General features: G+C 43.4%; 1 protein-coding gene across 40 annotated transcripts in view; it reads left to right on the top strand.

The window, feature by feature from the left end:
* The first annotated feature begins 729 nt into the window (after positions 1–729).
* LOC117585114 (regulating synaptic membrane exocytosis protein 2) overlaps positions 730–24,012 on the top strand; it is a 48,541-nt gene continuing 25,258 nt past the window's right edge. For 15 of the 40 annotated variants that reach the window (XR_004573899.1, XR_004573901.1, XR_004573900.1 and 12 more), the window contains exons 1-5: positions 10,835–11,370; positions 11,452–11,656; positions 13,546–13,671; positions 13,745–14,107; positions 14,172–14,832. Coding sequence is in view for 33 of the 40 variants with exons in the window: in XM_034274398.1 (XP_034130289.1) it covers positions 11,261–11,370; positions 11,452–11,656; positions 13,546–13,671; positions 13,745–14,107; positions 14,172–14,832 (1,465 nt within the window). In the remaining 7 variants the exon portion in view is untranslated. The other 25 variants (XM_034274418.1, XM_034274417.1, XM_034274415.1 and 22 more) reach the window with 13 other exon arrangements.

Below are 24,012 nucleotides of genomic sequence, written 5' to 3'. Positions count from 1 at the left end.
TTTATTCCAGCAGTTAGTTTGTAGTAGGTGTTAAAATTGCACATGAAATATGAAAAGCCACTCATAACTGTATTCACACACATGCACACAGCCAGCCCTTTCACTTGTACACTGCAATCACACATGCACAGCAAAGGGAGAGAGACAGAAAGAGGGAGATGTGCTCTCAGAGGGGACATGGACATGTGCTCCCTGTTTCCCGCATAAGCAGAGGAGATGTGCCACACATACTGTGACATGTGCTCCCTGTTCTACATACACACACTGACAGATGCTCCCTCTGTGACACACTGACAAGTGCTCCCGCTCACACACATAAAGGAACATCTGCAGAGAGACCATCGCATGGCGGCTCCCTTCTCCTTGCGTAGGTTAACAACTCCCGCAGCAGTAATTTCACCACAGTTAACCAAATGGGAGAGGGAGAGAGAGAGCAGCCACCGCAAAGCGAGAGAGAGTGCGAGCAAGCATTAGCACCAGAACGATGGAGAGAGAGAGAGAGAGCGGAGAGAGAACTGCTGACGACAATCAAAAATCTAAGCGTCGGCCGTCGTAGGTGGGCATCGCATCACATTTCGCGCTTCACTCAGCTTCAGCTTCAGGTTTTGCTTTCAGTCGTTGTCGTGTCGTCGTGATGTCGTCGTTGCCGTCGTCGCAGTCGTTGTCGTTGTCGTCGTCGTCGTCGTCGTTGTCGTCGCAGTGGCAGTTGTTGTTGTAAACCATAGCAGCAGCAGCAACAGCAGCAGCAGGCAGGAGCAAGCAGGCAGGCAGGCAGCTGGCGGGTGGCAAAGGCAGGGCTTCAAGCTTCATTCAACAACCAACAAATCAACAGCAACAACAACTAAAGCAGCAGCAACAACAGCCACAACAACAACAAAATAAAATAACCAACAACAAAATATTCAACAATGAAAATGTTGAAATCAGAATAAAACAAAATTGTGTTGTATGCGCATATGGAATGCACATACGAGGAGGCAGAAAACTCGGCCTTATATAGAGAATATATATACATAAAATACATACATACGTACGTATATATATACAGACACATATATAAATATATACTATATATATATTTGCCTATGTTATACACACACAAATCTATATAGAAAATCTAAGTGCAAACCAATTGTGATTTAAGCTAATGACAGCAACGGCAACCAACAACAACAACAACAAAAAAGCTAAAACAACAAAAACAACAACAGTAACAACAACCAAACAACCAACCAACCAACAACCAAACCAAAAAGTGTATTAAAAGTAAGGCAACAAAACAATTACATTTTCATTATTTTCTTTTCTTTTTTTTTGTGCAGGGTTTTTCCTTGGTTTTTTTCTTTTTTTCTGTACACACAGCGCCACGCAATCCCACCCAAAAAAAAATAAAGGAAAAAAGAGGAGAGCAGCAGCAGCAGCACTCCGCTTCATAGCGCCTCGCTCTCTTCGCTCTTCACTCTATTTTCGCCCCCACCCCAATGCTCGCTCCTCCACACTCTCCTATCTCGCTCTCTCTTCCTCTCTCCTTTGTTGTGTGTGTGTGTGTGTGTGTTGGCCGTGATCTCGTCTCTTGTCTTGCTCTTGCACTCATCGTTAGTGCGAATGAGCGAGCGCATTTAATATGCAGAAAAATAAAGAATAAAAAAGAAAAAAAAACATGAACCAACACACACACACACACACGTACACATGCATGTAACGGTTAAATGCTTCATCCTTGAGCAGGGCAGGAAAAGTTCCTTTGAATAGGAAAATTTCATTAAGCAAATGTCTGCAAAATGGACATTTTTTGCATTAAAATTGTGAAAAAAGGGAGTCGAGAGTGCCAAGGAAATTAATCAAATTTGTGTGTAAAAACAAAGAAAGGAAGAGACAAAAGAGAGTGAAAAAGAGGGCAGGAAAAGAGGAGGGAAAAATAGGGAGACAACGAGAGAGGAATAGAGCGCGCGTTAAAGTTCACCACACAAGCAAAAAAAAAATAGCAACAAAAAATCAAACAAAAAAGATTAAAAAAAGTTTAATAATTTGAAAAATTAAATGAAATGTTAAGCCAAGAAAAAACTATTAAAAAAGTAACAAAAATTAATAAAAATGATTATTAAAACATTGTGAAATCACAGTGCGTATGATTGATATGCGTTAATTCCCCCCCCTCAGTGATGGTTGGCCTTTGAGCGAAACGAAACCCAGTATCCATCCATAGACAAAGTCGTCGCCCCACAATAAACATCCCAGTATTTCCTGTCAGCTGCATTGGCGCTTCTCTCACTGTCACTCTATTCGCTCTCTCTCCCTCTCTCTTTGTCGCTCTCTCTCTCTCTCTCTGTTACAACAATAGAAGACAGGAGGCAGCATGCAACATAATTACAACTCAACTTCAAAGTTTCCTCTTAGACGGCAATCGAAGCTGGTGAAGGCAACAACAAAGTCCCACAGTGATGAAGAGAGCGACAGGGTGACGTGCGAGAGAGAGAGACAGAGCTAGTTAGTGTGTGTCAAATTAAATATATTATTTTACGTTCCCCTAATTCAAATAGTGACATAAACAAATATACAACAAATAGTTTAAAAACAAAAACCCAAGCCATAAAAAGCATTGTAAATAGCAAAAACAAACAACAAAAAACCATACAAAAAATCCAACTGAATAAATATGCAGCATTGCTTTTACTACAATTAAATTCTAAACTTCATAATATCTAACAAGTGTCTCCAAATTTAACAAATAAAGACAAGCAACAATTTTTCTAATTGATAAGTTAAAACCAAACCAAAGCTTAAAACAAACAACGAATGAACAGACAACGCCGTTTACACAACTCTAAAAACTATCTAATAAAAAATCTTGCTGGAAAAATATGCCTGTAAGTTTGAGCATGGACTGGGAAATGTTGTAGAAAGTTCAGATATTTTTGTTTAAATGTTGCAGAAATATTTAGAGAATTTCTGAGAAATATTTAAGCCATTTCTGATAAGCTTTAATGCATTTCTGATGAAAGGGACGGGTAAATGTTGGAGAAAGTAACGAAATTTGTGTTTGAATTTTTAAGAAATTTTTGGAGAATTTCCAAGAAATATTTAAGCAAATTCTGAGAATTTTTAATGCATTTCTGGGCTATTATGAGAAATGCATTTATGAGAAATATTTCTAAAATTTAAGATTAGCCGCTTAATTTCGCATTTTTAGGAATTTTAAAGCGGTGTTCCACATGGATTTATATGGCTATTTATTAAATTACGGATTACGTGTTTAGTTCCACATTTATGGGGTTTTTATTTCACTTTTAATAATGATTTATTTTATGAATTTTAAGCACTACAAAAATCAAAAGAAATTCAGTATTTCTCTTGCCATTTTTGCTTATTTTCATAGCTCATTGCATAAGTAGTTGATAATGTTTGCTAATGTTATTATCTTTATAAGCAAAACCCTCCCTCCATCTATATCTCATACAAAATCAGTGCAACACAAGCCAAGCGAACAGCAGCAGGAACAACAATGGCCAGCACCCCGTCAGAGTAGAAGAAGCAAAAGCTAAACAATGACCAAGAAATTGCCACCTTTTGCTGGCTTTTGTTGCTGCTTTGGCTGTGCTTCTCTGTTTACTGGGCAATAATGAATAGAGGGAGGAACGGCGCGGTTGGTTTGGTTGCTGCCCCCATCGATGGGCGTCAAATTTAATTAAAAGGTAAACTAGTTACAGAACACAGCCAGAACAGCAAGCAGCAACACGAGAGGAGGCGATGAGGCAGCAACAGGCAGGCAGGCAAGCAGCATGAATCGATTTTCTTTTCGACCTGTCCAATGGCAAATGGCAAACGTCACTAGGCAACAGGGGCAGGGAAGAGGGCAGTGCAGACCAGCGTAGGAGGTACGGTGGGGATTTTTAGACAAATGATTATAATGACGACACAAATACACACAAAACACAGGCACAAAAACAGACAGAGAGACAGAATGTGAGACCTAAATGGACGTCATAAATGTTTGACAATGCACACGAGGCGTATGAGTAATGGCAATGGTAGCCCAACCATCCAATCTCTCCCTTTGTGTGCATGCACTGTGTGGGTGGAAACATCACTTGAAACAACTATCCATTGACACAGCGAGCCCTCTGTTACCCTTCCCACTGTACTTCCCCCCCTTGCTGAGGGTCAATGGGTGCATAAAATTGCTTTTTATGCTTCGATGTCATTGCCTCTTTTGACATGCCAGAGCAAAGGGTGCAACGAGGGGCACAGGGCACAGAGCACAGGGCACACCAATTGAACACATAGTAGTCTTGTAGCATGCCTCTTGTTGGACCAACTTGCAGCATCCTCTCCAAACCATTGACAAGTTTTTGTGTTCCGTGCATTTGTTTGCCGTTAATTGCATGGAAATTGTGCGAGCAATTGAAAAAGTTGAACAGGAAACAGGATGGGGGACGGGCACACACACAGGACATTCATTTGTTTCACGTGTTTCCCCAACCGAATGGAAGAGTGCGGAGTGTGCGGGGAATGTGTCTGAGTGCAATGACTTTTGTACCATGAATGAATAAATATAATTATATGCCCATTGGTAGCCGCCATGTGCTTGTCCGAGTTGCCACTGACTGCAAAATGGTCATTAGTCAAGGGGTAGACCCTAAATGGGTGAAGAGTGTAGAGGGAAACGGGGTAAAGCCCTTTGCTTTTTGGCAGCCACAAGAGTCGCCAAGTCATTGCCTCGTTTATAGTTTTTGGCTTTGGCTTTGGCTTTGGCTTTGACTGTCGTGTGGCTTGGGCTTGGCCACGTTTTCTTTTTCTTTCACAACACTCAAGAGTGTGTGTTTGTGTTTTTGTGTGTGTAGACAGACGACAGTCCCCCAAGACGTTAGCCAAAAGTCCATTGCACTCATTGACGGCGTGGCAATATGACGGCATTAGAATTTAGTTTCAGTTTTTTCTTTTTTGCATAAATTTCACACTGCGAACTCACACACGGCGGGGCGTAAGCCAGGTGACGTCACAGTAAAACTAAAACTAAAATAAGATAAGAAACAAACGTGGGAAATACAAGTTGTGAGGGGAACTCAAACCCCCACACTGTTGACAGGTGCTGTGTGTGATGTCAGCTGATAAATGACCCAGTTCTCCTCTACCAAAACACTCGAAACAACTAGTTGATGATGGTTTTGCTGTTGCCCTTTTGGCCGCCAAACTAAAAAAAAATGCAGCACTAAAACAACTAAAAATGGGGGATCTTCGAGAGGGTGAAAAATAGGGCATGGGAAAATACTAAGCTAGAGGTAGAGGAGGTAGAGGAAGTTTTTAGGAAGAAAAATTAAAGAAATTGAAGACCTGTTGCTGGAAACTTTCAAATATGTTTGGGATCAAGAAATAAATGTAAGAAAAATGTAATACACACATAAAATAAGAGTAAATAATACATGAGTAGAAGGTAAAATGCATGGCAAGGAAAATTATTACAAAATACAATGAGAAGAACAGTAGAAGAAAATAGTAACATAATTGACATATGTTATAGAATATACATTTATATTTATGCAAAGCTGTAAAGGCACTAATTTTGCGCAAGAAAATGTGTTGGTTCATTACAAAAATAGATAGAAAATGTAATGACAAGATTCAACAGAGTTTAATATGAGGACACAAATGCAAAAGATGACTCTTATGACTTATGATTTTGAACAGTTTTGACAAACTGCAGACACGCACTTAAATAATAAATGAATGAATTTATTAAATGAATTGCCACAGATTGAAAGCGATGAAAAAGGAAGATGTTTTTCTTATACCGAATGGCTATTTCCTATGGTAGAAAGTTCATAACCAACCAAGGCACAGATTTTAGAGTAATCCAGAAAATGCTTAATTATGTAAAGAAAATTATATTGCCGTAAACAAAAGCTGCCATGAACAGAAGTCCAAATATATGTACTCAGCCAACGCAGTTTACATTTTAGTTGATTTTGTTTTGAGTTAATTGCATTCGTCTCCCCTGTTCCCATCAAATACATCAACTCCCACTTGCACCTTGAAGTGCCTTAAAAATAACAATCTATAAAGGTTAATAGAGTCTTAACCCCCACAGCGGAACGTATTTTTATCTCAGTGCAGTGCTCCTTCTTCTTCACGCTTCCAAGAAATATTCGTAATTTCCCTTTTCTGTCCATCATGAGAGATATCAAGGGGCATTTTCCCATTAAATATGTATTTGTATCCTTGACTTGAATTGACTTGACTGTTTGGAAATAGTCTGAAAATAGCAGCTAATCTTTGCTACCAAGAACTGCGAAAGACCCAAGAAGCCCAGGACTCAGGACGCAGGACCCAGGAAAGTTTTCTCCGATTGCTTTAGATTATTTTTATTCCTTTCTTTTTCGCTGGGCTGCTTCTGCTTCTGAGACTTTTGTTGTTTCTATTGTTGCCACGCTTTATATTATTCTTGTTTTTTTCGGTAGCAAAACATTTTGCATGTTGACCTTTCGCTTTATGGTTTTCTTGTGTTGCTGCCTGCCCCCCTCCGTTGTCTGCTTGGACATTTCAAATGCATTTTCAATGCGGTTTCGTTGTTGCCTCTTCTGCTGATTGCGGTGGCTAATTGAAAGTGTCAATTATCAGCTGGCTGTGGAGCAAGTAGCAGCGACAGCAGGAGGAGGAGCAGCAGCTGCAACAGCAGCAGTGTCTGTGGCAGTGGCACGTTGGCAGTGAACTTTCACATTTGTGTTGGGGGCAGCTCTCTGTGTGTGTGTGTTTGTGTGGGAGGGGGTTGCTAGCTACCTACCGTATGTGAGCTATTCCCTTCACTTGTGGGCGGGGGCAGCGGGGGCGTATGCGTAATGTGGCATAACCTTGGCTAATGTCCAGGCGACGCCACACACAGAGAGGCAGGGAGCTAAAGAACTGCTGCTGACCTGCTTGCAGTGGCACAGTAAAGTCGTGCGACCACTCCGCCCCCCCCTTTGGATTTTTCATTATTATTATTATTATAATTTATCCTTGTGCCTGATAAGTTTTTCCTTTGTGCGCTTTGGGGGCTTTTCCGAGCTACGTCTTGTACGGTCAACGGGCATATCTGCCATGAAGTAAACGGCGGTGGCGGAGGGGAAATTAATACAGGGAATACAGGCAGGGAAATTTATGGGCATTTCTCTCGATGCGCTCTCTCGCTGCTCTCTTGGGTGAAACCGTTAGCAAGCGCGCGCATTGAGAGGTTGATTTCGTGGTGAATAGTTAACGGTAACGCTCTTGCCTCTTCCTTGCCCGTGACTTCAGTTTGCCTGAAGCTCTACACTCACTCTCTCCCTCTTCGTGTCTCGCTTTTTCTGCTCTTTGTCTATCTTTTTACTGCTCTCTCTCTCACTGCTGCTGCTTGTCTATTCATGATTGACTTTATTTATTTGTTTATTCAACTAATTAAATATAGTTTTTGCATGATTTATGCATTTATGAAAAACAGACAAGAAAAATCTTTGAAATTGTGAATATGTTCTCGAGGCCGCCATGGCATGAATTTAAATCAACTCAAATCCAATCATTGAGATTTTTGTTGCTATAAATATTTCATTGTTGAGGTGAAACATTTATTAATATACATTTATGCCCAAACACTGCAGCTTCGTTGTCTGAATTTACAGGAAACCTCTCAAGCTTGTGCTCAAAATGTCATCCCAAATATTCTCTTCTTACAAAATTTCCATTAAATGAAATACGTTAAACCTTAAGCCTTATCATTTAATGTTGCTCTTAATGTACCTGTTCCTGTGGCTCCCTGCACTGCCTCGTTTGCCATTCAGTGCGTCCTGGTGTGTCCTGATTCCATGCTGGCATAAAGCAGCCACTTAAGTCTCACGACAGCTGCCCCCGAAACCAGAGGACCACCCAACTGTGGCCCAACGCAGTCATCAATTTTGCATGGATGTTGTCGCTGTTGTTGCAGGGGCCATGCTGCATTTGCTGCATTATCAATTCATGAGCCACAGGGCGGAGGACTGACTGAATGAATATATAGCCAGGAGCCTGGCACAGACAGGCAGGCAGAAAGACAGGCATAAAGAGCTTGGCCCATAAACACCACTGGGGGGTAGCTGGATTTTATCTCGCTTGAACTACATAAGTTATGGGCAGCAGAGAGACGGCAGTGCGAACCCTAAGGACAAGACAAGGAGCAGCACATAAACCCCGCAATAAATATCCATTCAGATGAGCAAATCAATTGGAGTTGCGTATGTTTAATTTTAATTAAAAGTGTTGCTAAAGGGAGAGTGTGCCCCGGCTTTTAGTGCCATCTCTGACCTGACCAACTTGCTGCAATATTCATGCAATCAAAGCTGATGCTTGCCACTGCTTTCCACTGCTCTTAGCTGCTACTTTTTGCCACAGTTTGCCCCTTGCTGCGCTGCTGCTGCAAATGCTGTGGTTGTGTGCCACAGCTGCTGCTGCCACTTCTAATCCTCTTGCTAAGCTGCTGCCTCGCACTCAGCTTAGAGGTCGATATCCTTTCTCGCTCTCTTTTCTCTTTTCTCCTCTCCTTCTTTTGAGTTTATTTTTAATTTTATTGAAGTTCTGCTGCCGCTTCCTTGATGGCATTTAATTACGTTTAGGGATGAAGATTGCTTCCTGCACTGTCCCCCCCCAGCAACGAATTGGCATAAGGAAATGAGGCACATGAAAGCTTCTTCTGTTGCCGTTTCCTAAGTAAAGTGTCTGCATCCGGTTGCATATTGCACTTTTATGCAGGGTGCAGCACGTTATGGGTCTCCCACCCCTTCCCAATAAGTAGGAGGAGCCTGTGGGGGGTTTTGTCAACATAAATAGCAGCACCCGTAGCCCGCTTCTACCCCCTCCGCACCCTTCAGCTGGCTCGACTCTTCCGTCTGGCCAGGCAATCTCCCTCTTTATGCGTGGGGCGCGTATTTCTAGTATAGGAGTAGGGGGAGGGGTGTGTGTGTGTGTGTGTGTGTGTGCGAATGGCCTCGTATATATTTTCGCATTTTGTACGTGCGTCACCGTGTCAACCGCAATAGCGGTCCCCCCTAGCTCTGCACCTTCCTCTCTGTCCCTCTTTGGCTCTCTGGGACCGACCCACGACTACTTTGGCCCGTTTTGCGGCTCGGTTGGTTGTTTGCCCTGGCACGTTGATGGCCATAAATACAGTTACATATGTTTGCATTGCGGCCAGATACTCCCCCCAGTCCACTGCCCCTTGGTGTGTCCCTTTGCCTGAACCCATCTCATCTCGTTAAAATTTCTCATTTCCGTTAGTTTTTTGTTGCCGCTTTTGTTGCTGTGCTCATTTTTGTTTATGTTTTAAATTTTTCCTCTCACATTGCATTTTACGTTTTACGAATTTTAATTAAATGACAGCAGAAAAAAAGAAAATAATACAATTCTGCTGCCGCTGCTGCCTGTTTTTTGGGCCGCAAATTAAATGTTTTTGTAGAACGTGTTGCAATTTTCCACAACAAAATAAAGGCAGGCAGTACTTTCAGCACTTTATGTTTAGTTGATAATTGGATAGTGGAATTAAAGTGAATTTAAGCCCTTTTTAGGGCTGCTGCCTGCCAGTTATGGGGAATTTTCATCAAAAAACTTGTGATAGTTTTTTTATTTTTTTGGTTGCATTTCCCGCTGCCGAGTGGGAATTTATTTTCCTTATTTCTCTGTGCATTTCCAGGAAGGATTTTATGTGCCAGATAAATACCAGCAGAAATTCTTGGAGGAATACAATTATTATCCGCTTTTCCCTACGCTCCTTCCATTCGCTGCTGGTTCTTTTCCACAGAAAAATAATACAGATTAAATGCATGGAATTTATTTTATTTTTTTGTTAACTTATTTATAAAGAAAATACAAGTAAAATTTTGCATTTATTTAAGCTCTCTATTGTTATGTTTTATTTAAGTAATTTATGGCTTCCCTTTTCGTACTTTTGAAGTGCATTTTGCAACTCCAAATTGTATTTTTAGCTCTTCCATGAAAAGATGATTTATAGCCTAAAGCTCTAAAATAAAGCGAAATAAAAGTAATTCCCACCATTCTCTTGAGTACTTTGATGGCAAAACTGTGCAGATGAATAGTAAAAATAGTTGAGATACTCGTAAAAATACTCTTTAAAATTGATCGAATTATGCATTGATTAAACGCATAATTTATATGCCATTTGTTGGTGTTTTCTTGTGCAGAACTTTGCCTTATATTTGCTGTAAATTTAAGGAATTTTAAAAGCTTACAAAGGAAACAAAAACTAAACTTCCTCTTGGCCTTTTTTATTGCAGTGCTAAACAACTTGAAATTTACAATTCTTCTGTGTACCGAGAGGAGTGGTGTGTGGAGTGCCTGCAAATTGGAAAGCAAAAATGACGCAGCCACGCACAAGGCAACAACAACCAACACCACAACAACAACAACAACAACAGCATCAAGGGAAACAAAAACAACAACAAATGCAACAACAAAATATACAGCAACTTAAACAACAGCAAAAACTGCAATTAGAGGCAACTACAAAGGGCCGGCAACGATACAGAGCAGCAGCAGAGCAGCTCTGGTGGCAGTAGAACGCAGAGGCAGAGGCAGCAGAAGTGGTGCAGTGTGGCAGTGGCAGTGGCACATACAGCAAAAATGAAGCAAAAACCAGAGGAAGAAGAAACGAAGAAGAATTTTCCACACAAATTTGCATTCAGCCAAAGAAATACAAAAGTCTAAAAACAAAGGAAGAAAAAAAAGGAAGCCAAACACACACACACACACACAAGCACACACGCACACACACAGCACGGATACGAAAAGGAAGTTGTATGAAAAAAAAGAAAGGGGTCAGAGGGCAAGGCACACATACACACACGTAAACACAAAGAGAAACGAGTGCATTGTGAACAAATTTTTTCAACGAATTTCCAAATGTCTACAAAACAAATCTAACAACAAAAAACAAAACCAAAAAAAGACCATAAGAAATTTTGAAATTTGCTCTGTGATTTTCTATCAGAATGGTTTAAACAAAATAATCCACATAATAATTAAAAATAATAATATTTAAATATTTATAAATATTTGCTAACAAACAAAAGAAAAAACAAGCTTTAAATTCAAGTAACAAACATTTCTATAAATATTACAAAGCCCCAAAGCAACCAACAAGCAACCGAAGGTTTATTGATACTTAAAGCTAATTAGTGCAACTAAAGTTAGTTTAAAACTGTGCAACTGTGAGGCAGATCATTACCCCACTACAACACGCAGTAGGATCAATCATCGAGCAGCCATGGACGACATGCCGGATCTTTCGCATTTGACACCACACGAGCGCATGCAGATCGAGAATGTGCTCATGCGGCAGAAGCAGGAGGAGGAGGCACAGAATGAGATAATGCGGTGAGTTATCGCTAAGCTTTGACTTTCTGCATTTTTCTCTGTTAAATAATGGATTTTTCTCTCTCTCTCTCTCGCTTGCAGACGCAAACAGGATGAGGTTGTCACATTGGAAATGCAAATACGACAACGCTCGGAGCAGCAAAAGAAGGCCGGCGTCGAACTGGATGCCACCTGTCACATATGCCTTAAGACCAAATTTGCCGATGGCGTTGGACACATTTGCCACTACTGCAACATACGCTGCTGTGCACGTTGCGGTGGCAAGGTGACATTACGCAGCAACAAGGTGAGTGAGTGTGTGATGGGGAAAGCCAGCCAATCTCCCCGAACCATTTGACAGCTGACTGAATTGAATCTCTCTCTCGCTGTGGAGACCTTAGACACTCTCGCGCGTGGCAGCAAGTAAATGCCTTTTTCCGGGGCTTTGGATAGAACATGGAGTAGCGCCTCATTTTCCGCTCATTGATAAATAGGTTGACGTTGCCAAATGTCTGACGCCAATATTGAGCTGTTGACTGGTGAGCTGGCCCTAAGCAGCCATCACTCATACGCCCCATTGCCAGTGGCATTTCCATTGCTTGTCGCTTGTTGCCAACTGTCCCAAGTGACGCGTAGTGCGCATAAATAAGCGTCCCTACACACTCCCTCCTTCAGCCATCCATCGACTGGTGTACAGATAATTGGCAAGAGAGAGCGAGCGGCGGCCACCGAGTGGGTGTCCACAAGGCTGAGCCAGCCTTGGTCCCCACTGACTTGCTGGCGCCTCACAATTTGACACTCATTATTTACTCAAAAATTGTTTCTGGGCAGATAAGAAGAAAGCTAGGATAGGCCTTTGAGTGGGCGATGCTTAAAGGTCAGAAGATTATTGCATAGGAAGAGCAAGAAGTTGTTGGGATATTTAGGGGAATTTAATGTAAAAATGGAATGGAACTGAACTCGTTTTAAAGCCATAGGAACGACTGTAAAATATCAAGAGATTGCAAGAGTAAGAAGTTCCATTTAAGCTTTCATTCGATGCTTTTTGGTACTGCAACTCCGACTAGCTTTTGGGCTATCCTTCGCCTTCGCCTTCGCCTCTGTTTGCCAATGCCTTGGGGCAACTGAGTCCGTCTCATGTAACATATTGGTAATTGCCTTTAAGCAACACCAATCCCAGGCTTAACCATAACAGACTGAGAAGTGCTGCTGCAAGACGCGTGACAATACCTTCCATAATTCTTGAATATTTACGTTTCCACTGTGAGAAATTTGTTCATGCAACGTTTACACGTGACTGGCAGCATTCCAATCAGTTATTGAATAAGCGAAAACTATTCACTAGAGAGAACTTCCTGCCCCACCAATCGAAGACCGTTCTCTCTCTCACTCTCTGTCTCTCTTGTTGGCATTGGCATACCTTTCAACGGTCTATAGACTTCTAAGTCGTACACCCCACTGTGCATATACCTCACCCCCTCCCTTGCAGTGCATCGCATTTCAATTACATTTTTTTTTCTTGCATTCAATTTTTTATTTAACTCAGTGAACCGTGTCCGTTGGGGGGTTCCGGTTCCCGCTATCCGCTACCCATGAGCTTATCATCTGCTGGCCGTGTTTGGCAAACGCTTTTCCATCGTTGAATAGCTGCCAAAATGTCACACAACCTCAGCGACGAAGAAGAAGACAGCCCCAGATGGGAGGTCCTCTGAGGAGGAGGAGTGGGTTGGAGCTCTGCCTTCGCTGTGCTTCGGGGACGCTGGGCCAAGCAAGCGGCGGGCTTTATGGAATTTCAAGTGGCATTGCAATTGGACGACGTATGGGAATATTTCTTCGAGGTGTCCAGAAGCTTGAGCCACGAAATATCACCGATATGTGATACCAATGGAATCGCCGCAAATTTGAATGTGGATCCAATATGTCACCCGCAAAATACTCGAGCGGCAGTTGCTCCACATACGTGATCGTGCGGATGTTCCAGTTCCAGAAATCTAACATTTTCGAGATAAAACAGAGCAGGGTTCCAGCTGCGGGTACTTCCAGTTCCTCCTCTTCCGCATTACCCGCAAGCAGATCGTTCAGTGTTGCCGGCTCCATGTGTAGAAATTTATTTACAGTGTTTTCTATAGCTTGAATATACATATATTGATGATATGCAATGATATATATTTACATATATACTCTCTATCCTTTCAGGTGATTTGGGTGTGTATACTCTGCCGCAAGAAGCAGGAGCTGCTCTCGAAGACGGGCCAATGGATCAACAAAACGGGAGGCCAGCAGGATGGTTTCATACGCCGCATTGAGCCCGATGGCAGCAGCGTGAGTAGCAAGCAGCTCTAGCATGTGACAGGAAAGACCGCTGACATGTTTCTTTTATTCTCTCTTCTTCCAGGACATCTCCCAGCAGGCCATTGTGGATCCGCATGACACTACGGACAAGCGGCCCAAGCTGGAACGTACGCGCAGTGCCGCCGAAAAGGAGAATCTGCCCATGCAACGTGCTGGCAGCATGCTACGGCGGCAATACTCGCAGCAGGAGCAGCCCACGAATCGCCGTTTGTCCGTCTCGGACAGTGGCATGGATCCCATGATGAGTCCTGGTCAGCAGCAGCAGCATCCGCAGCAGCAGCGTGGTCGCATGCAGCCAATGAATCCGCAGCAGTCGCAGCAGGGATACGGCGGCTATGGCATGCAGCAGCAGCAGCAACAGAGATCAGGTGGAGCCTATCCAGAGGATGATCCGCGTTACTATCAGGTGAGTTTTACATAAGAAAGCATTCTTTTGGTCTATAACTAATGCTTGTTCCACCACCAAATAGGGAGAACTGGATGGCTTGATGAGGCAACATCCACATTTGGCGCATCCCAGTCAAGTGCAGCCGCAACAGCAGCAACAACACTCGCAGCAACAGCAGCAACATTCGCAGCAGCAACAACACTCGCAGCAACAACAACATCACATGCCAACACAGCAGCAGCTACGTCAGTCACCGCAGCAACATCCACAACAGCAGCAGCAGCATGCACAGCAGCAACATTCACAGCAGCAGCAGCAACAGCAGCATGCACAGCAGCAACATTCACAGCAGCAGCAATTTACGTCGCGACAGCAAACGTATCAGGCACAGATACACACACCGCCACAAACCCACATGCAACCGCAACAGCAGCAGCCCCATGCCCACTCGCAGCAAATGTCCATGTCCCAGCAGATGGTGGGCGGCTATCAGAAGCCACCACCACTGACCCGCAACCTGACCATCAGCGGTGGACATGCCATGGATAGCAGCAGCTACGGCCAGCAGCAACAGCAGCAGCAGCAGCAACTCAACCAGCAGCAACATCGTAGGCCGCAGTATGCCTCACAGCAGCAGCGATCCTTCAGCAGTTCGGAGGAGGAGTTTCAGAATCAATTGCTGCAGGCACAGGCACAGGCTGCTGGCGCTGGAGCCACTGTCAGTGCGGGCTCCGATTACGATGGTGAGTTGAAACGTTTTGTCCAATTTGTCTCGCTCTCTCTCTCTCTCTCTCTCTCTGTCACCCTCTGTCTATCCCTCTCTCTCTCTCTCTCTCTATGATTGCCTGAGAGCGATCTCTGTCTCTCTATTGCTTCAAATTTTAAAGCGCTCTTAATGTCCCCCCCAACCAAACGACGTGGCAACAAGCTGCAATAATTGATGTTTTTTCTCCAAAATATTTCACTATCTCTCCATTGTCTATCTCTCTTTAACTGAAATAAGTCTTTGACTTTCGCGCTAACTAAAAACCCAAAAAGAAAACTATCAAAAATGTTTTTTCAACAACAAAAAAATAAGCACTCTCTCTCTCTTGTCACTCATTGGTGCGTTGTCTTTTTCTTTGGCTACGTTTTTCCAAAGCCAGTAATTGATGTGTTTTTTCCAACAACAACAAAAATAATCTCAAAAATCTTCACTGTGTAATCTCAAAGATTATTTTGTTCTCACACTTTTTTTTACCATTTATTTAATGTTCTTTTTTTGTACATACATTTTGCATTTCTTTATGTGTCCTTTAAGCCTTTTAAATGTTATTAAGTTAGTTTTAAATTTAAGATCTTAAACGTACATCCTTTAAGCCAGATTTAAGCGCTTAAAGGTCGAATCTTTTTCGTGTTAAATGCGGGAAAAATTTAAGCGGTTAACAGCAGGAAAGTTTTTTGCCACACACAGAGCCAGAGTTGCCTGCAAAACGAAGCCAAAACGCAGCCTGCAAAATGCCGGGGGGTTATAAAAATAGAGAGCAGAGGCACAAGTGTTAAACTCCTGCACTGGGTACACTGCGGAAAACCAAAATATACTTTAAAGAATTCTTGCTTAAAATTAGAGTTGCTCCGAATTGACGTACAACACACAAATAGCCACAGTTGAGACTCTAACTCTCTCAGTGTGTGCGTATTCCCATGAAAAATGAAATTTATTCACGAATTCTGACTAACATTTAAATTTAAAATGGAAATTCGATGCAGAAATTGTGCCCGTGTGTCGGGTCAGCTAGCTTTTGGCAATGAACATTGCACTCCACTTTCTGTCAGTGTATAAATTCGCACATATTTGCACACACGTGCAATGAATGAGTACATAAAAGAAGCAGCAGCAGAAGGGGGAAGAGCAGGTGGAGAAACAGCAGCAGAGGAAGGGAGGTGGAGGGAGCAGCAGCAGGCGAATGGGAAGTGGAACGAAGAATGTTTTGTAGCGGAAACATTTCGATGCGCTTATCTTTTGGTGCGGTTTGGGGGGCATAACACTTGACTCGACGCTCGACAACAGGCAGGGCCACGAATCTGTATCGGGAAAAAGGAGGAAGTGCACAAAAAAAAAGAGAGTGCAAGAAGAGGCAGCGGCAGAAAAATAAAAATAAATTGTTTACAGAGGGAAAACCGAAAAATGAAAATGAAAACGAGGCGACCGCGCGACAAGTGCGCACTTTTGGACGCTGCATACTTTTGGGAGCCACTTTTGTTGTACCGTTAAATGCAATCAGCATAAATTATAGACCAGGCCAAAAAAGTAGCAAAGGGGAGGGGAAGGAAAGAACGAAATGGTTGGATAGGCAGAAGCCCAAAGGAAAGAAAGGTGCAGCAGCGGCGATAGGTAAGAAAGGAAGGAAGGATGGGGACGGGAAAGGATATTCGGGGTGGTGGTACAGTAGGCACCATAAAGGTACAAAAAGGAGAAAGATATGCCGGTCGGGCCGGGCATGAAGGTTGCCTGCTTGCACACAGCTGACCCGAAAACACATTTTCCAACAAACAAGCAGAGCAGCAGAGGCAGAGGTAGAGCCATGAACGACAAGCAGCTTTTCCTTTTTGGCAGCCACCACAAAACATCAAGAAGTTGGCCAAGCAGCTGCACTTGGCCAATAACTGCGGGGGATGCAGTGTGTCAGTGTGTCGGTGTGTGTCGCTGGGGTGTCCTGCCTTCCTTCTGCTCTTCATGTATTTTTTTTTTGTGCTTTGGTTTGAAAGATGCGACGGGGCGATGGTTGTCAAGTGCGAGATGCTGGGGCAAAATTTATTATCCTAATTAGAAAGTTTCTTGTTGGCACTTGCTGCTGCTGTTGCAGTTGCAACATCCATGCCTTGCCCCTGCTGTTCCTGCTGCGACAAGCGTCTTTGCTGTAGCGCCTACAAGTATGCAACATGCGGCGCTGGTGATTTAAATTTCTTCTATTTTTTTATTGCTGCACATTAGCGCTCAAGTTTCTGGCAAGCATGTTGCACTTGCACTTGCTCCCCTGCCCCAGGAACTCCCTTTCCCAGCTGCTGTCGTTTTCAATTTCCGCCCAGCAAACTAGCATATAATAATTATTGATTTCAACTTTGGCCTCACAGTGTGCCACAGAGTGTGTGGCATGAAATTACGCGCACAAAACTTGTATGACTCTGCTCTGTGCCCGGTCCCCTCTGTCCCTGTTCCTGATCTGTGTTTTGGTGTGTGCAACCAGGCCGATAAGATGGCTCTGGGCATGTGTCCACCTGGTGGCGTTGCTGGCAAGTTGAGGGCCGCCAAGAGCTTATGTCTTCTCAGTGCTTGTAAATTACGAGTGTGGCAGTCAGTGTTGCAAAAACGTATGTCTGTTCAGTGTTGTAAATCAAATGTCAGTGTTGCAGAATGATAATGATAAAGTAAATAAATTTCAAGCAAAAAAGGAAGAGGAAACAGAATGAGGAAGAGAGTGTGGAGTGGAGTGTGGGTGTGAATGCCACAGTCTGAGTGGGTGCTGAAATGGGGTACTGTAGGGAGTGTGCAGTGTTGAAAGGGGAGTGCTGGGTAAAGTGCATCCACTACTTGCCTCAGTCTGAGTGGGTGTGTGGCGCGTGTGGGTGCAACCCTCTCGTAGGTGCTCGGTGCAGCTGCACTCAGGTGCCCAGGCCAGGCCAGGCCAGGCAAACCCACCATAGCCGCCGACACGCGCCTTCGTCAAAGAAAAAAAACAAAACCCAACACTTTGTTGCCAATTCACAATGCACGCGCCGTGCCGTGGCGGCCCCCAGACGTCATGCGTTGGAATGCGCTTTCCATCGGTCTTGGAAAATTCCCACACACAAAAGTGTCAGCAGCAGAGCGCATGCGCTGCCACCCGTTCGCCCCGCTATCCGCTCTCTCTTTTACACCTCTTACATATTCCATGGCTTTTGGGGGTGGCAGCAGCAGCACAGCAATGACAGCAGCAGCAGCGGTCGCAGCAGCAGCTGATGCAAGCAGCAAATTTGTAGTTGAACTTGAGAACTTGTGAGCGGGCAAATGTGTTGTGCATTGTTGTGCCGCGCGGAACCAGTTCTAGTTCTTTGGTTGGGAATTTAAGGTAAATTCTTGTGGGAAATTGTGTGTTTAAATAGAGGACTAATGGGATAAATGGGTAAACGAATTTATGTCTCTTATTTTCAGCGAATGATGCAATGATCTTGTACTCCTAATTACCCTTGGTTATACCATTTCTAAACTCATTTTTCAGGAATCATTATTAGGCTTTGTGGCTCCTAAGGCTCCTTAGTGCATTTCAACGAATTCCATTGATGATGTGGCCATCTAGTATCAGTAATATTTATGATAAATCAACTCTACACTTTCTAGTATTGCAAATTACCTAAAAAAAACCTTTTAACCATCTCTAGCCAACCCATTCCATGCACAGCTGCGTCTCGTTTGTCATTTGGCTGTCGATTTATTGGACTTTAGACGCTAGACTCTTATTTTTACACACTTTATTGTGTTACTCCTTACTCCTTTCCTGTGTACTTTGCCCCCGCCACAACCTGACCACACGACGTCATTTCATTCAGTGCATTTTTTTGGGGTTTGCTGCTCTGTGCAGCGTCATGCTCTTTACTACGAAACAACAACTAATGCAAGTTGCTGCAACCCACAAACCATGCAAACCCAACCACACACACACACACACACATAGAGGGGGAGGACTGGAAAGCAAAGACAAACACGTTGCTTTTGGCACTGTTTTGCCTTGAAGGTGGTGGGGGCAAAAGCAGGCGCAAAGACAAACACAACACGAATGGAGTCCAGCCTACCCGATCCCTCCACCCAGTGGCAACCCGCTGACCCCAACGTGGGGCAGCAGCTGTCAATGTTATCGCTGCTGGCGTCGCAGTGGCCGCTGCAGTCGACGCTGACGTTGACTATGGCTGTGGCAGGCAGCGTTGGCCACGCGCTTAACTTTATTTTTAGTTCGGGACTGGAAGCGCCATGGGAAAGTGCCCCTAACGGTGGCGGCAGCAGCAGCAATCGCGTTGTAACATTGTTATTGGAAAATGTGTTGTAGGCTCGCTCTCGCAACAACAACAAAAACAACATACACAAAACGAAACCAAAACCGAAGCGAACCAAACGGCTGACTGAAAGTGAGACTGAGACACCGAGAGGCGCTCGAGAGGCGCCCGAGAGTAGGCGCAAGCAAGGGAAAGCTGCTGTAGGGAAAGCAGCAGGAAGCAGGCAGCAGGCAGCAGCCAGAAGCCAGCAGGCAGCGTAAAAGCAAAAATTCCATTGAGATTTTTGTGCGAAATCGAAATGAAATTAGTTTTCGATGAACTTTAAAGGCGAGTAAAACCCCACAGGCCGCAACGGACGCGCACACGCATGTGGCACGTGTGTGTTGTTTGGCAAAAACCATCAAAATACTACAAAATACACACAGCACTAGCATTGCAATAAAATATACAACAAAATAAAATAAAAAGCCTGCGAAAAAGTGCGAAAAAGAAAGCGAAAGGCAAGAGGCAAAGGCGAATGGCAAATGCGAGAAAGGGAAAAGCCCTTCGCTGCTATTCCTGGTGTGTGTGCTCTGTGAAATTCAGTGATGAAAGTCGTGCTAAAAATAACCTTGGTGTAAAAGTTGTGTTGTAGCAGGAGGCGAGGAAGAGAGAAGGAAAGAAAACAGCCTGAAATATGCTGCTCCTGGCTGCTGGCTAAGGAGTTCGAAGCGGGAAACGGTAGACGGGAAAACGAAGTTCGTACGGCGTTAGCCCCCGGGAGAAATCTGTTTAACAAATTGCACTTAATTGGCCATAAGGCCACCGTGAATAATTGAGAGCTTTGGCATTGAGCAGCAGCAGCAGCAGCAGCAGCAGCGGCAGCGGCAGCAGCAGACAAGGCTAATTGGCTGCCACACAAATACATGCAACAACAACCAGCCAACATGCATGTAAAACCAATAAAAAAAAGTGTTACATTTGTCAACCACAAAAGATGATTTAAAACAAAGTCAAAGTTGAATTTTAAAACAAAAAGTGATGAGAAAATCCAAGTGAAAAAGTGAAGTCCAAACCTCCAGAGGAAAAGAGAGAGAGTGATAAAAAAAACGGTAAACGCAACCTTGAAGCCGCCTTTAAATCTGTTTAATTGAGCGAAGAAAAAAAAATACAAATGAAGGAAAATATGCTGGCAAATCAGTCAATCGACGAGCAAAGACACTGAGCAAATTGTGGCGCCCATTGGACGCTTTAGCATATGGCCAACACACACACACACACACACAGAGAACCATGGAAAAACCACCCACACATGAAGGGCCTTCCTAAACACACACACAAACAGCAACACACACTCGAAGGCAGACTAGTCAAGGCAGCGCCATAGGCAGAATCAAACTTAATATTATTGTTTTATTTTTCTAAAGGAAAATGCTCGCGATTTGTTTACTGTACTGCCAATCGTGAGTGTAAGTGTCTTTTCCCAGGTTTACCCACCCGAGCTTTGAGTGTAGGTGGTGTGTGTGTGTGTGTGTAGGTGTAGGCCTGCTGCTTACATGTCTCGCAATTTGTACAGCAAATTAGGCAACACTCCAGCAAAGAGCCAAATGTGAATGAAAAACGAAAGGAAAGGAATAAATGGAATTCCAAGAATAAAATTCAAAGATTAAAACCGAAAAGATATTCAACCATAAAACAACTCAAAGACAGCCCAAAAAACCAACTCAAAAAGTAGACAAAAACCCAAATTCAAAAGAAAACGAAACCAAAAATCAACCAAAAAGTTAAGCAAAAGCAAAAAGCAAAGCAAAAGCCGAGTTTAAGGTGAGTGTCTGTCGGCTGCAGTTAGTTGAACGCTTCTCCAGATTGCACCCACAACAACAACAACAAGTACAACAATAACTACAACAACCTTAAGAACAACAACTGCCACACACACTAACTAGAGTACAATCTACAACCCAACAGCACCCAACCAACCAACCACCCACTTACCACCCACAAATCAGCCAACACCAAAAAATGCTTAGATAGCCAAAAAACGGAATATTTAAATGCAAAATGCAAAATGCAAATAGATTAGCGCACAGAAAAAAGCTTATAGCGTACATACAAAAAATGGCACTGGTCCATGCCAAAAAATCTAAAGCCCTGCAGAAAAAAAAACAATCGAAACAACAGCAGCAGGGAACAACAGCAGTCGCATGGGGAATTGAAATCTTAAAAAGGTTTTAGCGGAGGTTTATTCGAAGGGAAAACTTGATTGTGGCAAGCTACAATCTGTGGAATAGTATGCCAAAAGGGAGGTGGTATGATTAGGTGAAAGTTTGTTGAGCAAATTTAAGTGTAAAGAGTAGTAAAAGTTGCCGAAAGCTTTCATTAATCATTTGGGAACCTATTAAGGTACAGGAACTATGAGCATATATGCTTTGTACTTTACGGAACAGACTGGCAGTTGCTTTCAAGCCCGGGCATTTGCTTTTAAATAGTTTTTAGGCTTTCATAATTTTTAAAATTGTTAGGACACAAAACGAAGCAGCATTTCCTACTCAAGCGAACTCGGGAATATGCCAACTAGATTTCCAACATATTTTCCAATTATCTTGATCTCAGTTAAGTAGATCAGCCTGCAATGTTGGACCAAAAATATAGCCTCAAAGGTTTCTCAGTAATGCAGTAGCCTCTACTCAACTATAACTAGGAATATGCCCACTCTCCTTTCAAAATACTTTCCAATTAACTGCAACTCATTTAAATAAATCAGTCTGAAATGTCGTATGCCCCTGTAAACCACACTAACCAGACCAGCATTCAACTGCAGCCTCGTTAGAGGGATCTAAATCTAACTCACTCTTAGTGTACCAGTCCAAATCCCATACGATTAGCTACAAAATGTATATGAAATGAATTACATTTTCGATTAAACACAGCAAATCAATAGAGCCCCCAAATGAGTGGGAGGAAAACAGGATAAAGAGCAATGAAAAAAACCATATAAAATGGCAACCACAACATCAACGCGAAATGTGTCGCATATGGGCTGTGACCAGGCTGTGAATAAGTAAATATAGACCGCATTTGTGGCTGCTTACGGATACGGATATACGGGAGGGAGTGTATGTGTGTGTGAGTGTTTGACTATTTTAAAATGTGACCAACTGGCGAGTTGCGTGGCGTGGCGAGGCGTAGCGGCGTGGAATGTCGTGGGGAGAGGGAATGGGATGAATTTAATTAAAACGTTGACCAACACCAGTTGACGTTGACGCTGTTGTGTGTTGTATTTCCCTGTTGCTGCTGTTGTTGCTTTTGTTCGTTTGCATGTGCAACTGTGCGTATGAGTGACATTAATGCGAACATTGGGGCCTGCCAGGAGAAGGAGATGTGAACGGAGGCCAAAGGCAAAGGCAAAGGACGCCAACGCATGTTGTGCGTGTGCGGAGCTCCCCTTCTCCACTCTCTGTCTCTGTCTCCCTTTAGGTGTTCCCCTCCCACTCTGTCTCTTTAGGTGTTTGTTTGTGTGTCTCCTCTTTGTGTATGTGTGTTTGTGTGTCGTAGTCCCTGCTGCTTCTAGGTGTGTGTGTTCTGCTCTATGTTTGTTTTTGTGGTTGTTTGTGTGTGCTATTTATGCGCCTGCGTCTGTCTGTGTGGGTGGATGTTTATGTGTTTTTGTGTAAGTGTGCGTTGGTTTAAAAATAGCACAAGCTACTGATGCTCCATGCTCCCTGCTCGTGCTCCTGCTCCTGCTCCTGCTCCTAATTCCAATGCTGCTGCTCCTACTGCTGCCGATGATGATGATGATTTTAGTGTCCTTTTGCCAGCCCAACGCCCATTACACCTACATTCCCACCACGAGCCACGTCCCCTCCCTGCCTTTGCCTGTCAGCCCAACTGGCTTGAATTTATGGCCGAAAATATAAAGCAGGAAGCAAGCACACACACACGCCACACACCAATGCAAAACTTTGTTTGATTTTTCGTCTGCGTTTTGTGTTGGTATTTGTTGTAATTGTTTTGCGATTGCACAATGCTTGATTATTGTGCAGAGAGTTTGCACAAAACGCAATGGGGAAAAGAAACTTGCAACAAGAACCATCGCAATAACAACAACAACAGCGACACCAATACAATCAACAACAAAAACAGCACTGAAGCAAATTGCAAACACCAAAAACAACTAAGAAGAACAATGCCTACAGCAACAACTAAACCTACACCAACACGAACAGCAATTACAACAACAACATAACCAATTACAACAACACCAGCACGAAGCGCATAGGCGGATAGGTACAACAACAATAGCAAAGGTCGCCAAGGGACAGAAATTACCGTGTTTTTGTATACTTTATTGATTTTTGCTTTCTCCTTTTCTTAGTCTGCGCCTAGCACGGCCCCCATCCTCACCTCCACCCCATTGTTGCCTCTTGCTGCCCATCTACCTCGTACTGCCGCCCCCTTCTGTGTTGGGTCTCCGCCTGCAATTGTGCGTGTGGTTTCGCCACTCGCTTCCCAAAATAATTTACTTTACTGTTTTCTTTTTTGTTTCTTTGTTTTATTTTCTTACCTTCTTTTGTTTACATTGCTGTTGCTTACGTTGTTTATTTGTGTACGTCTGTATGTATGCAATTTTTGGTGTAGTTTCTCTTTTTTTTTTGCTGTTTTTTTGATGGCCATTATGCGCACAATAAACGTTTTGTATCGTGACCAAAGTCAAATGAAAGTATGCCAGGGGTATGGCCCACAAAACACAAGTGTGTGTAGGTTTGTGCATGTGCGAATGTATGTGTGCCTGTGTGTGTGTGTTTGTTGGAAAAACTAGTTCTTTTTTGCACCCAAGGCGATTGTCTGAGTGGAGGTTTCGCTTTCGTGTGCCTGTGTGTGTGTTGTATGCAAGGGTGCGCATTTGTTTTTTAAAGAAAATTGTGGAAAATGCGTTC

This window comes from Drosophila guanche, unplaced genomic scaffold (genome assembly GCF_900245975.1).
Source record: "Drosophila guanche unplaced genomic scaffold, DGUA_6, whole genome shotgun sequence".
NCBI lineage: Eukaryota > Metazoa > Arthropoda > Insecta > Diptera > Drosophilidae > Drosophila > Drosophila guanche.
This window is presented reverse-complemented; position numbering and strand designations above follow the sequence as displayed.